Below are 15,033 nucleotides of genomic sequence, written 5' to 3' on the forward strand. Positions count from 1 at the left end.
TGCATTCAAAGAGCTTGTTAATTGACTCATCTTGCTGTGTGTCTGGAGCCTGTATGGACTCAGATGGCTAGTTAATTGACCCATCTTGCTTTATATATAGAGCTGTGTGGACTCAATGGGCTATGCAATAATTGCTTCAGTTGCTTATAGACTTGTACCAGTCTGGCTGCTTATAGTCTTGTACTAGTCTGGTTGTTTATAGTCTTGGACCAGCCTTGTTGCTTATAGTCTTGTACCTCTATGATCACTTTATAGTCTTGTACCAGTCTGGTTGCTTATAGTCTTATACCAATCTCATTGCTTATAGTTTTGTATCAGTCTGGTTGCTTACAGTCTTGTACCAGTCAGGCTGCTTATAGTCTTGTACCAGTCAGGATGCTTATAGTCTTGTACCAGTCAGGTTGCTTATAGTCTTGTACCAGTCAGGTTGCTTATAGTCTTGTACCAGTCTGGTTGCTTATAGTCTTGTACCAGTCAGGTTGCTTATAGTCTTGTACCAGTCAGGTTGCTTATAGTCTTGTACCAGTCTGGTTGATTATAGTCTTGTACCAGTCTGGTTGCTTATAGTCATGTACCAGTCAGGTTGTTTCCTGCTACTGTTTACATTATAGAGGGCACTAGTATAGTCAAAATATATATAACCCTTGTGCTTTTGACAGGAGGATGACCAGGAATACACCCCTTGCATTCTCATACAGGGCACTAGCATAGTCAGAGTATATATAACCCTTGTGCTTTTGACAGGAGGATGACCAGGTTACACCCCTTGCATTCTCATACAGGGCACTAGCATAGACATGATATCCATAATGATTATCCCAAATTTATTTTCCACACAAGATTACTGTAGCCTGCTCACTTTAATCCATCGTAGAAATGAAATCATCACTAACTTAAAAATCAACACCAATCTTAGATTGGTCACGCTATAAAAAAAATAATATATCGATTAGTCATTTGCTCAGCTATCCAAAGACATTTGGCTTATGTTAGATGCCTGTGATGAAGAGAAAATACATACTGCCTTGATTCCCTCCTGTAACGATAGAAAGTGCCTTGCTTTCAGAGCCAATATGTTGACACATGAGTTTGACTTGAGTATGGTAAGAGCAATTGCACTATCAAATGCTTAAACATTGATTGACATTTATATAAAGAATGCCTTGGACATCAAAGAAAACAGGTGTTTAATATGCATTATTGGAGCAGACAATGCTGATGCACTTCTGTGACTGCTTAAGGTAGGGTGTAAGTATAGATTGATTAGGAAACACCTGACTGGAAGGCAGGTGACCATTTAATACAGGGCATTTATACAGGAAATTTGCTGATGGAGATTTAGAATGGCTGTTGTGACCAAGTGACTGCTAATGAAGGTGTCCATTAGGACAGGTTTCAATATATATATATATTTAATGGTCAGAAATATTACATAATAAGGGTATGTAACAAGGCGTTAACTACCAGGTTGAGGTTGCTCTCTGAAAGGAAAGGTTATTTAGAAAATTAAAATGATAATAAATAATTTTTGGCTTCCAGATGTGGACAACTTGCCCCAGTGGGAGAAGGATCTGCAACAGGAGTTACAGGAGTATGAGATGGTGGCTGACATGGGAGAGATTGATGATAAGGAAATTGAGAAAGAAATCCTACAGCAAATAGAAGAGGAGACCAAGGCCACCTGACTGCATTTTTATAAAATTGTCTACTTGTAAATAGAATTAAGGTAGAAGTTTACTTATAAATATATGACCTGCTGACAGCATGTTTAATGACAGTTTTAAAGGTTGTTAATAGGAATAGAAACAAATGTATTAATTGAATATTTACTTTATTGTTACTTTACTTTCGTTAGTAAAGACATGTTACAATTCACTGTAAAATTGTTTTAAAAAAATGTAGATTTCAGACTAACATGGCACAAATATTTGTCTATACACAATATATTAAGTAAATTTGTATGTATTTGTCAATATGAGATGTATTAAGGTGATTGGTAAATTTGCTTCCTAAGCTGGGTCATTTTCAAAATGAAATTATTTACAGGTTAAATGTACCTCACAAACTTAATATACTCCACTGAATCCTATGTAAAATTAGAATGATAGGGTCCCACTACGACAATGTCCATAGTGTCGACTCCTCATTTTCACTTTGACATACTTGCTTACTTACATTCCAGTCTTCAAGTTATTTCAGTATGAATGAAGAGTTTCTGGGTGTAAATGATTCGAGCAGCCTTCTTCGTTTATGGACTATTTAAATTGTCTACCAGTCATGATATGGCCTGAATCTATTTAAATTGTCTACCAGTCACGATATGGCCTGAATCTATTTAAATTGTCTACCAGTCACGATATGGCCTGGATCTATTTAAATTGTCTACCAGTCACGATATGGCCTGAATCTATTTAAATTGTCTACCAGTAATGATATGGCCTGAATCTATTTAAATTGTCTACCAGTCACAATATGGCCTGGATCTATTTACATTGTCTACCAGTAATAATATGGCCTGAATTTATTTAAATTGTCTACCAGTAACAATATGGCCTGAATCTATTTAAATTGTCTACCAGTCACAATATGGCCTGGATCTATTTAAATTGTCTGCTAGTGATGATATGGCCTGGATCTATTTAAATTGTCTGGTAGTAATGATATGGCATGGATCTATTTAAATTGTCTACTAGTAACAATATGGCCTGAATCTATTTAAATTGTATACCATTAACGATATGGCCTGGATCTATTTAATTGTCTACCAGTCATGATATGGCCTGGATCTATTTTAATTGTCTACCATTAATGATATGGCCTGGAACTATTTCAATTGTCTGCCAGTAATGATATGGGTTGGATCTATTTAAATTGTCTACCAGTAATGATATGGCCTCGATCTATTTAAATTGTATACCATTAACAATATGGCCTGGATCTTTTCAATTTTATACCAGTAACAATATGGCCTAGATCTATTTAAATTGCATACCATTAACAATATGGCCTGGATCTATTTAAATTGTATGCCAGTAACAATATGGCCTGGATTTATTTAAATTGTATGCCAGTAACAATATGGCCTGGATTTATTTAAATTGTATTCCATTAACAATATGGCCTGGATCTATTTAAATTGTCTACCAGTAATGATATGGCCTGGATCTATTTAAATTGTCTACCAGTAATGATATAGCCTGAATCTATTTAAATTGTCTACCAGTAATGATATGGCCTGGATCTATTTAAATTGTCTACCAGTAATAATATAGCCTGGATCTGTTTATATTGTCTACCAGTAATGATATGGCCTGGATCTATTTAAATTGTCTACCAGTCATGATATGGCCTGAATCTATTTAAATTGTCTACCAGTCACGATATGGCCTGGATCTATTTAAATTGTCTACCAGTCACGATATGGCCTGGATCTATTTACATTGTCTACCAGTCATGATATGGCCTGAATCTATTTAAATTGTCTACCAGTAACAATATGGCCTGAATCTATTTAAATTGTCTACCAGTCACAATATGGCCTGGATCTATTTAAATTGTCTACTAGTGATGATATGGCCTGGATCTATTTAAATTGTCTGGTAGTAATGATATGGCATGGATCTGTTTAAATTGTCTACTAGTAACAATATGGCCTGAATCTATTTAAATTGTATACCATTAGCGATATGGCCTGGATCTATTTAATTGTCTACCAGTCATGATATGGCCTGGATCTATTTTAATTGTCTACCATTAATGATATGGCCTGGAACTATTTCAATTGTCTACCAGTAATGATATGGGTTGGATCTATTTAAATTGTCTACCAGTAATGATATGGCATTGATCTATTTAAATTGTCTACCAGTAATGATATGGCCTGGATCTATTTAAATTGCATACCATTAACAATATGGCCTGGACCTATTTAAATTGTATGCCAGTAACAATATGGCCTGGATTTATTTAAATTGTATGCCAGTAACAATATGGCCTGGATTTATTTAAATTGTATACCATTAACAGTATGGCCTGGATCTATTTAAATTGTCTACCAGTAATGATATGGCCTGGATCTATTTAAATTGTCTACCAGTAATGATATAGCCTGGATCTATTTAAATTGTCTACCAGTAATGATATGACCTGGATCTATTTAAATTGTCTACCAGTAATAATATAGCCTGGATCTGTTTATATTGTCTACCAGTAATGATATGGCCTGGATCTATTTAAATTGTCTACCAGTCACGATATGGCCTGAATCTATTTAAATTGTCTACCAGTAATGATATGGCCTGGATCTATTTAAATTGTCTACCAGTAATGATATGGCCTGGATCTATTTAAATTGTCTACTAGTCACGATATGGCCTGAATCTATTTAAATTGTCTACCAGTAATGATATGGCCTGGATCTATTTAAATTGTCTACCAGTCACAATATGGCCTGAATCTATTTAAATTGTCTACCAGTAATGATATGGCCTGGATCTATTTTAATTGTCTGCTAGTAACGATATGTCCTGAATCTTTTTCAATTATCTACCAGTCATGGTATGGCCTGAATCTATTTAATTTCTATACCATTAACGATATGGTCTGGATCTATTGAAATTGTCTACCAGTCGTGATATGGCCTGAATCTATTCAATTTCTATACCATTAACGATATGGTCTGGATCGATTGAAATTGTATACCATTAACGATATGGCCTGAATCTATTTAAATTGTATACCATTAATGATATGGCCTGGAACTATTTCAATTGTCTACCAGTAATGATATAGCCTGGATCTGTTTATATTGTCTACCAGTAATGATATGGCCTGGATCTATTTTAATTGTCTGCTAGTAACGATATGTCCTGAATCTTTTTCAATTATCTACCAGTCATGGTATGGCCTGAATCTATTTAATTTCTATACCATTAACGATATGGTCTGGATCTATTGAAATTGTCTACCAGTCATGATATGGCCTGAATCTATTCAATTTCTATACCATTAACGATATGGTCTGGATCTATTGAAATTGTCTACCAGTCGTGATATGGCCTGAGTCTATTTAAATTGTGTACCAGTAATGATATGGTCAGAATCTATTTAAATTATCTACCAGTAATGATATAACCTAGATCTGTTTAAATTATCTAACAGTAACAATATGACCTAGATCTATTTAAATTATCTAACAGTAACGATATGACCTAGATCTATTTAAATTATCTACCAGTAATGATATGGCATGAATCTATTTAAATTATATATCAGTAATGATATGGCCTGGATCTATTTAAATTTTCTACCAGTAACAATATGGCCCAAATCTATTTAAATTATCTACCAGTAATGATATGGCCTGGATCTATTGAAATGATCTACCAGTCATGATATGGCCTAGATCTATTTAAATTGTCTACCAGTCATGATATGGCCTGGATCTATTTAAATTTTCTACCAGTAACAATATGGCCCAAATCTATTTAAATTATCTACCAGTAATGATATGGCCTGGATCTATTGAAATGATCTACCAGTCATGATATGGCCTAGATCTATTGAAATGATCTACCAGTCATGATATGACCTAGATCTATTTAAATTATCTACCAGAATGATATGGTCTGGAATACATAAGATTGTTTTATTGTTAGGTGTAAATACATTAATTTTGTTCATACATGATCTACTATTGAACCAAGAAGATGATGACATGGTCAAATAAAGTTGTCAAATCTGCCATGTGCATCAGTTCAGAATGTACAGAATTTTTCTTCTTCAGAATTGATACAATAAATGCATGAAAACAAACAAACCACTAACTGTTATGACCTCAAGATTTGAGACAGGAAATGCATTATAACATACAAACCACTAAACATTTAGACCTCATGGTTATGAATATCTTGTTGTTTCTGTGTTACTGTCAGCAGTGTGTGCAAAAAACATTATTAAAACTCTATCTAAATTCTGTCCAAACATGTTATTGTACATTTATCAGCAATAATCTAAACTCTGTCCAAACGTTATTGCACATTTGTCAGCAATAATCTAAACTCTGTCCAAACGTTATTGCACATTTGTCAGCAATAATCTAAACTCTGTCCAAACGTTATTGCACATTTATCAGCAATAATCTAAACTCAGTCCAAACATGTTATTGCACATTTGTTAGCAATAATTTCTTGATTTACAATCTGTTTGAAACTTTCCACTGACAATTCTTTTTTCGTAGATCTTAGAATTCATCAACGATCAGATACCATTTTTGCACATGTTGACATTTTTTACAGAAACCAATAAACCACATCCAGCATCTGTGGCCTGCCCAATAAATTAATTTAAAGTATCCTTTGACTTGCATTGTCTTAAGTTTGAAAACCAGACAATTTGCATGAAAAAGATTCATGATGCATGAAATTTGACTTTATCTGCTATTTCACCCACGTGAACAGGGTTAGACAAAGATATCAACTGTGTAAGAACAATTAGACAGGTTTTGCCTATATATACAGTGTTAGACATAGGTCTTATCTGTTTAAGCAAGGTTAATTGTAGGTCTCACTTTTGTCTGGCAATGATGACAGCATCAACCCTGTAAAATTTATTAGTTTTGTGTAGCTTTTCGGATATTTTGAGTGAGGGATACATTGTTGTGCAGATACAGATGAGATACATTCTTGTAAAGATATGGATGGGGGATACATTGTTGTACACCTATGGATGGGGGATACATTGTTTTACAGCTATGGATGGGGATACATTATTGTACACCTATGGATGGGGGGTACATTGTTGTACAGCTGTGGATGGGGATATATTGTTGTACAGCTATGGATGGGGGATACATTATTGTACAGGTTTGAAGTGGGGAATAGATTGCTATACAGACATGGAGTGGGGGATATTTTTCTGTACAAATATGGAGTGGGGAATACATTGCTGTACAGATAGGGAGTAGGGGAATACATTGCCATACATATATGGAGTTGGGAATACATTGCTGTACAGATATAGAGTGGGGAATACATTGATGTAGAGATATGGAGTAGGGAAATACATTGCTGTACATATATGGAGTAGGGATACATTGCTGTACAGATATAGAGTGGGGGATTGATTGCTGTACATATATGGAGTGGGGGATACATTGCTGTACAGATATGGAGTGGAGGATTTCATTGCTGTACATATATAGAGTGGGGGATTTCATTGCTGTACAAGTATGGAGTGGGGAATACATTGCTGTACAAATACAGGCAAGACTGCAGGTTCCACAGAACATTTGTTTTATTTAGACAGCGTTGCTTGACTTTTGCTTATGAAGAACTACTTGGTCCAAATCATATCTTTATGGATTCTTGACCTCAGATTTATGGAATTTTCAGCCTGTGCTTTAACACAGTTTGTATCATAATTGTGTCTGCATGTAAATATACAAGCTTCACTGTGAGATTGTTCACTTTTTTCATAGTCTCCTGCAAGAATGCCCATTTGTTTATGCACACAGAAATCAGTTGTAAGATACCAGCACTCTGTTGTTTCCAGTTATAATACACACATATATGAAATATGTGACTTGTTTCTTACAAAAGTGATAGTTGCCCACTTTGCAAATGTTGTGTTTCATATAAACAGGGAAATATAGTCATTTTGCATTAGATAGAATGATTCTTGCAGAAGGAATATTTGGCCACTATAGATACATAGAGGGTTTTTACAACAGGGATAATTGGCCACTATGGCATACACTATTGGCATAGTGTTTCTTAAAACAGAGACAGTTGTTCAGTATGTATTGAGTGTTTCTTACAACAGTTATAGTTCGTACATCAGGGATAGTTGGCCACTTCACATAGTGTTTTTACAACAGGGCTAGTTGGCCACTATGCATAGTGGTTTTTTTTACCATAGGGCTAGTTGGCCACTGTGCATAGTGTTTCTTACCATAGGGATAGTTGGCCAATATGCATAGTGTTTTTACAACAGGGATAGTTGGCCACTATGCATAGTGTTTCTTACCATAGGGATAGTTGGCCACCACACATACAGATTGTGCTTTAAAAACATAATAAATAGAACTGTTCAGTTTGAATAACATATCTAATTCTGATTTGCCTTCCAGGAATTTCAGAAAGGACGAGACTTTAGTCCACCATTATTGGATATAATTTGTCATGATGAGAGTTTTTGTTCCGTCTTATATACATCATATCTTTGTTAGCAGACATTAGAATAATTAGTTAATAGAATAATTAATCAATGACATTAGAATAATTAATCAAAGGACATTATAATAATTAATCAATCTGCATGAAATACAATCTTTACATTTTGGGTTTTGAGCATGAGAATGTTTTTCTTACTTGAAACATTTTGAAAATATTGCCGCAGGCCAGATGCTGAAGAAGCAAGGGCATCCATATACAGTATGTTTATTATTTGGTACCATATAGCCACTACTGTGCCGAGATGCTTTAAAACACTACTACATGCATACAGACCCTCTGTGTTGGATGTTTTTGTTGCTACATGAAAATTGTTTGATGATTTTCAAAAAATATGTTTGATCTCTGATCAGTTGGTGTGGTACACATATATACTTGCATGTGTATTTTATCAGTTGCAGATGATTTAGTGATAATTTGGTTCTCTGTATAGATAGCAATGTATTTATGCAAATCACATTTTATTATTTTTTTCTATTTATGTTTTAATCATGTTTTTCTTCAATATTGTTTTCATTATTTAACTGTTTTGGATAGATTTCCCCAGTCATCATTTAGATAGCTAAGTTTTTCACTTGAATTTTGTGTTACATATTTGTTTTGTTTTTATAAGTTGTTTCTTTCCCAGATGAAGAACTTGTTTAGCTCAAAATATTGAAAAACTGTTTTGTAACTTGAGGATTACAAATTCTTGTGACGGCACATATATGTACAAAACTTGAACACTTGTGGTTTGTTCTGTACAGTCAAATGTCCCTGGTATACTCAGATCTTTGTGTCAATATATACATGTACAAAACTTGCACATTACAACATTTGCTTGTACAGACTGATGTCACAGATAAACTCAGATTTTATCAGAAAAAATGATCATCTGAATAAATGATAGAAATAATATCACAGGGCCAAAGGACATCTCAGTGGTTCACAGAAATAATATCACAGGGCCAAAGGACATCTCATTGGTTCACAGAAATAATATCACAGGGCCAAAGGACATCTCATTGGTTCATAGAAATAATATCACAGGGCCAAACGACATCTCAGTGTTTCATAGCACTGAAAAAATGACAGATAATTGGTCCATGTATAATTGAATCATTATTGTAAAAGGTATTCAGTACAAGTCTATTTCTACATTTAGCATATTGGCTGGGTGTGACTAGTCCAATACATGAACATTTTAGGACATGTTACATGACGAAGTGAATGTAATTAAAATGTTCTAGTTTTTGTTGGAGGGGGGTATTTCTCTACAAGCCTTAAAGTTGTCAGATTTATCCTCCAACTTTCATGTCTTTAGAAGAAATGATTTGTATGTTTCAGAATATAAGGAATAGCATGCATGGATTTATTTCAAATAATATATTCAACTTGTCACATTTTTGGTTATCAGACAAATAAAAATATGATCTTGAAGAAGTACTAGTTAATTATCATTCAGCAAAAATACATTTTTGGGTTATGGGTAATTTTCTAGATGTTCTTCTTTATTAAAAGCTATCGGTTTGAATTGTTTTATTTGTGAAGTATGTATCACATTCTTCTCCATAAAGGACTCCATGCATCAAAACATCAGTTTGAAGTTTTCATTTGACATAATGACTGAATTTGGGATGAATTACAATTGTCAATAAATAGTTCTGCTGGATGGGCATGTGTGCTGTTGCTGCGAAAAGTTGTCACCAAACTGATCAATAACTGCCGAGTCAGGTAGATAATTGTGAAAGCTTGTTTCCTGGTTACTAGGGAAAGCTTGTTACCTGGTTACTAGGGAAAGCTTGTTACCTGGTTCTTCTTAACATCTGTAGCAGGATGTGATAGGATCTTTATGGTGAATGTTAACAGCTTTGGTTCAATAATTGGTAAATATCTTGATTATTGATCAAATCTATCATCTTTTGGTGAGTGAATAATTTTAAAAAGTATGGAGGTAGGGAGGGGGAACAAATTTTCTACTGCAGTATGGTTAATTCTATCAAACTGCATTCTTAGAAGTATATTAAATCAATGGCTCCCAAAATAAAGAACCATACATTTTTTAATTTTCTTATTATGATCCAGCTACTTTACTTGGTCGTGTCCTTTGTACAGTCATTCCTACATCCATCCCTACATACAGAAAAGTATAGTAGCAAGATTGCTATGAAAAAATCGTAGATAAATTAATTTTAAAAGACATAATTGTATTAGATAATAAAATTTGGTTGACTGATATGTATATGTATGTAAGTATAAAATTATATTAAGACTTAATTGTATACAAATATAGATGAGCAGGTTAAATGTTTGGACCATTAAAGTAAGTTTTAAAAATGTAATGCAGTTTTTAATTGTTGGCTTCAACTTGTTAACAAAAACATATGCACAGTGAAGCAAATGCCATGTGAGGTAAAGTAAAAGTATTATAGATCATGATTGCATTCATTACTAACTATTTCAATAAAGGGAGACAATTTAGAATTAGATTACACATGGCTTTAAATGGTGATTATTCACTTTATTTGGATCCTCATATATCCATATTCCTTTGGAAGATAATTATTTACACATTACTTGTTGAAAAACACATAAGGCAAAGCTCAGTGCTAAAGTACGTAGATATTTTTGGATGCGTTCAACCTAAACAAGTGGTCTAGTACAAACCGGATTGAATGTTGCATACTGTGATGTCATAATAAAAGCCATGCATATTGAGGGGAAATAATTGTTCTACCTATATTATGATGATTGAACCCAACCAGTTTAGTATCGGGTCACTATTGTAAAAGTCCATATAACCAGGATTGAATAGACTTTGATTAAACTATATTAGTGTTAAATTTTAGAATAAGAATTAATATTTTCATTGCGTAAATGTACCTGCATAACCACATTGATGTATGCTATAAATGGATAGTATTTGATAGTTGTATTTTTATGTAAATTATCTTATTAGATTTTGAGACCATTATAGTAGTATTTCAGTTTTTGAAATTTTATCTGTAATTGCTGGAAATTCTTTTTGGATAGTAGAGTATCAGTTCCCTTTAAAAGACTCATTTTGTTTTTATTTTTGTTGTTCTTGGTTTTAACTGCACTCTTAACAAATTACTGGCTATGTCATATTTAGGAAATGGGAATAAAGTGCCTTTCCCATGGACACACAGGCAGCCAACAAGGGCTGGCCTGGGTGGATATCAAGTCTAATAAAGAGTCACATGCTCTGTTAACTGGATGGATATCAGATCTGATTACGTGTCCAATGCTGTATCAACTGGGTGGATATCAGATCTGATTACTTGTCCAATGCTGTGTCAACTGGGTGGATATCAGATCTGATTACGAGTCCAATGCTGTATCAGCTGGGTGGATATCAGATCTGATTACTTGTCCAGTGCTGTATCAACTTGGTGGATATCAGATCTGATTACGAGTCCAATGCTGTATCAGCTGGGTGGATATCAGATCTGATTACATGTCCAGTGCTGTATCAACTGGGTGGATATCAGATCTGATTACGAGTCCAATGCTGTATCAACTGGGTGGATATCAGATCTGATTACATGTCCAATGTTGTATCAGCTGGGTGGATATCAGATCTGATTACATGTCCAATGCTGTATCAACTGGGTGGATATCAGATCTGATTACGTGTCCAATGCTGTATCAACTGGGTGGATATCAGATCTGATTACATGTACAATGCTGTATCAACTGGGTGGATATCAGATCTGATTACGTGTCCAATGCTGTATCAACTGGGTGGATATCAGATCTGATTATGAGTCCAATGCTCAGCCAACTGGGTGGATATCAAGATCTGATTACATGTCCAATGCTGTATCAACTTGGTGGATATCAGATCTGATTACATGTCCAATGCTGTATCAACTGGGTGGATATCAGATCTGATTACATGTCCAATGTTGTATCAGCTGGGTGGATTTCAGATCTGATTATGAGTCAGTGCTCTACCAACTGGATGGATATCAGATCTGATTACGTGTCCAATGCTCTATGAACTGGGTTGATATCAGATCTGATTACATGTCCAATGCTGTATCAACTGGGTGGATATCAGATCTGAGTACGAGTCCAATGCTGTATCAACTGGGTTGATATCAGATCTGATTACGAGTCCAATGCTGTATCAACTTGGTGGATATCAGATCTGAGCACGAGTCCAATGCTGTATCAACTTGGTGGATATCAGATCTGAGTACGAGTCAAATGCTGTATCAACTGGGTTAATATGGTTCCATCATAATTAATAAGAAATAGGATCTTTACTTTAACTGGTACATTTTAGAATATCTAGTGTTAGATCTGGTTGATATCTCATCATCATCATTATGTAAATATTATTGTTTTTCACTGTAACAATTAATTCAGTACAGTATACTTCTGACATCATTAATTCAAATTTTAGTTGATTTGTACACTTGTTTTGATTCAGTTTACAAAATATATATGTAACTTATCATTAAACGTAAAGTGACATTATGAGTCTCCAACCAGTCAAAGTACTACATTTTTCAGGTTGGCCTGTACTGTAGAACTGTTTTTGTCTTAATTTATGTTCTGTGTTGTAGAGGAGACCTTTCTAATTTCTTCGCAAATAGCTGTTGTGTGCCCCTGCTTTGAGGTCTGTTTATCAAAAGTGATTGTACATGTTTCACAATTTTAGCCCTAGCAAGAAACAGTAGAAGAACCTTAGTGATATTGTAAATGTTTTTTTTGTTAGTTTCAATGACATTTTTAGCACGTTATTGGTTATATGATGGCAAGAAAACGGGAGCTAAATGCCATTCCCAACGTCACACAAAGGCATTTAACCCATGCTGTCTGACACCTTTACAAGGCCCTGGTTAAACACATGCATGATAAATGTCTCAACAAGGTCCTGGCTAAGCACATGCATGATAGATATCTCTATAAAATCCCGGCTAAACACATGCATGATTCATGTCTCAGTAAGATCCAGGCTAAACACATGCATGATTCATGTCTCAATAAGGTCCAAGCTAAACACATGCATGATTCATGCCTCAGTAAGGACCAGGCTAAACACATGCATGAGTCATGTCTCAATAAGGTCCAGGCTAAACATATGGATGATTAATTTCTCAGTAAGGTCCAGGCTAAACACATGTATGAGTCATGTCTCAATAAGGTCCAGGCTAAACATACGGATGATTAATTTCTCAGTAAGGTCCAGGCTAAACATATGTTTGGTTCATGTCTCAATAAGGTCCAGGCTAAACACATGTATGATTCATGTCTCAATAAGGTCCAGGCTAAACACATGCATGATTCATGTCTCAATAAGGTCCAGGCTAAACACATGAATCATTTACACAAATAATATTAAAATGAAAACACACAGACAAATATATTGTGTTTGCAAGCAGATTTTTAAACTACATTGTTGTCATAAGGAAATTGGAATAAACTTTTACTTCGAATTTTTCAATTGGTTTGAAAACTTGTACTGGTATTTCAACTCTCGAGATGGCACTCCCCCACCCTTTTCTTTTGGCTCTCGCTCGGGGTGGACCCCCCCCCCCCGCAGCCCCCTTGGTATGTCACTGGTCATTAAACCATCACACTGACCTGTCTTCATCATAATATAAGAGCTGTTTGAGATGAAGAGACAAAGCTAAGTATGCCTGCCTTTATGTCATTATTAACAGGTATGTTGTTATTCCAGACACATGGCCGAGTGGTTTAAAGTGCTCACTTTTACGATCACTGCCGTCTCACCTCTGTCTGCATGGGTTCGAGTCTCGGGCTCAGCCAATGTCGATACCTGAGAAAGCTTGCCAGTAGTTTCTTGTGGAAGGGATGTTTTTTTTTTTTCCAGGGTTTTTCTCGATCATTAATACTGGCTGCCGTGTATAGCTTATCTTGTTCAGAAAAATGCGTTAAACGCTACAACAACAACATATATTCCAGACACATGTAATATGTAATCTTACATGGTTGATATAGCGTTTGATACACACCTGTTTAATCCATAATTCAATTTCCGTCGCTTTCGCCAATAAGGCACGTGCAACGAGTATATGCCCGCAAGGTGGGCTAATTAATTAATTGTAAGAAGGGAAACGACCGACACCTCCTACACATTTATGCTCACATAGTTAGCTGATTAATTCAGTACGAGTCGCAGGACAGTAATGTGAGTGGGAATAGACTCAACACGCACTCACAGTGATAAATTAATCGCGAGGGGTGGACATGATTCTCGCCCCATCACGCGTATATGCACATCTTACTTTAATTATGGCACCTGGACGTGGAAGGCAGGTGGGATGGAAGCGAGGCACCCACGCGGAGCGAAGGCACCCCCAGTATCCCTGGTATAATTATGATCCCAGATGGCCGAAAAGTAAAAATGTCGTACCTGCACAATTTTGATAATGACTCGGTGCTGTTTTAAGTAGATAGATTTACAAGGACGATCACTATAGTAATATAAATTTTGGGTAGAGTTTTTTGTTCCAACATAAATATTTGGGGTCAGTTAGATTAATATTGTTTTCTGGATTGTGCGGAGGGACCTGATGGCAGGGTTTTTGCCACCTTATATTGTTTAAATTGAGGTCTTAATGACTGATACCTATTGAGTTGCCGCATTGTGCAGCTGGGTCTAGTGGTCCTGGGCGTTAGACAACTTTATAATCTTAGATAAAAGTCCTAAATTATTTAGTTGCCGCATTGTGCAGCTGGGTCTAGTGGTCCTGGGCGTTAGACAACTTTATAATCTTAGAGGTCTTAGATAAAAGTCCTAAATTATTTAGTTGCCGCATTGTAAAGA

The 15,033-nt window shown here is 35.3% G+C and overlaps 1 protein-coding gene across 3 annotated transcripts in view; it reads left to right on the top strand.

The window, feature by feature from the left end:
- LOC149785989 (synapse-associated protein 1-like) overlaps positions 1 to 15,033 on the top strand; it is a 193,325-nt gene that overhangs the window by 147,425 nt on the left and 30,867 nt on the right. Inside the window, exon 8 of one of the 3 annotated variants that reach the window (XM_089976257.1) lies at positions 1,540 to 1,726. In XM_089976257.1, the coding sequence (XP_089832383.1) occupies positions 1,540 to 1,685 (146 nt within the window). In that variant the 3' untranslated portion in view covers positions 1,686 to 1,726. Of the gene's footprint in view, positions 1 to 1,539; positions 9,654 to 15,033 lie in introns of those variants that run through there. The other 2 variants (XM_089976256.1, XM_089976258.1) reach the window with 2 other exon arrangements.

Source organism: Sinohyriopsis cumingii, chromosome 12 (assembly GCF_028554795.1).
Source record: "Sinohyriopsis cumingii isolate HCF-2022 chromosome 12, ASM2855479v2, whole genome shotgun sequence".
Classification (NCBI taxonomy): domain Eukaryota; kingdom Metazoa; phylum Mollusca; class Bivalvia; order Unionida; family Unionidae; genus Sinohyriopsis; species Sinohyriopsis cumingii.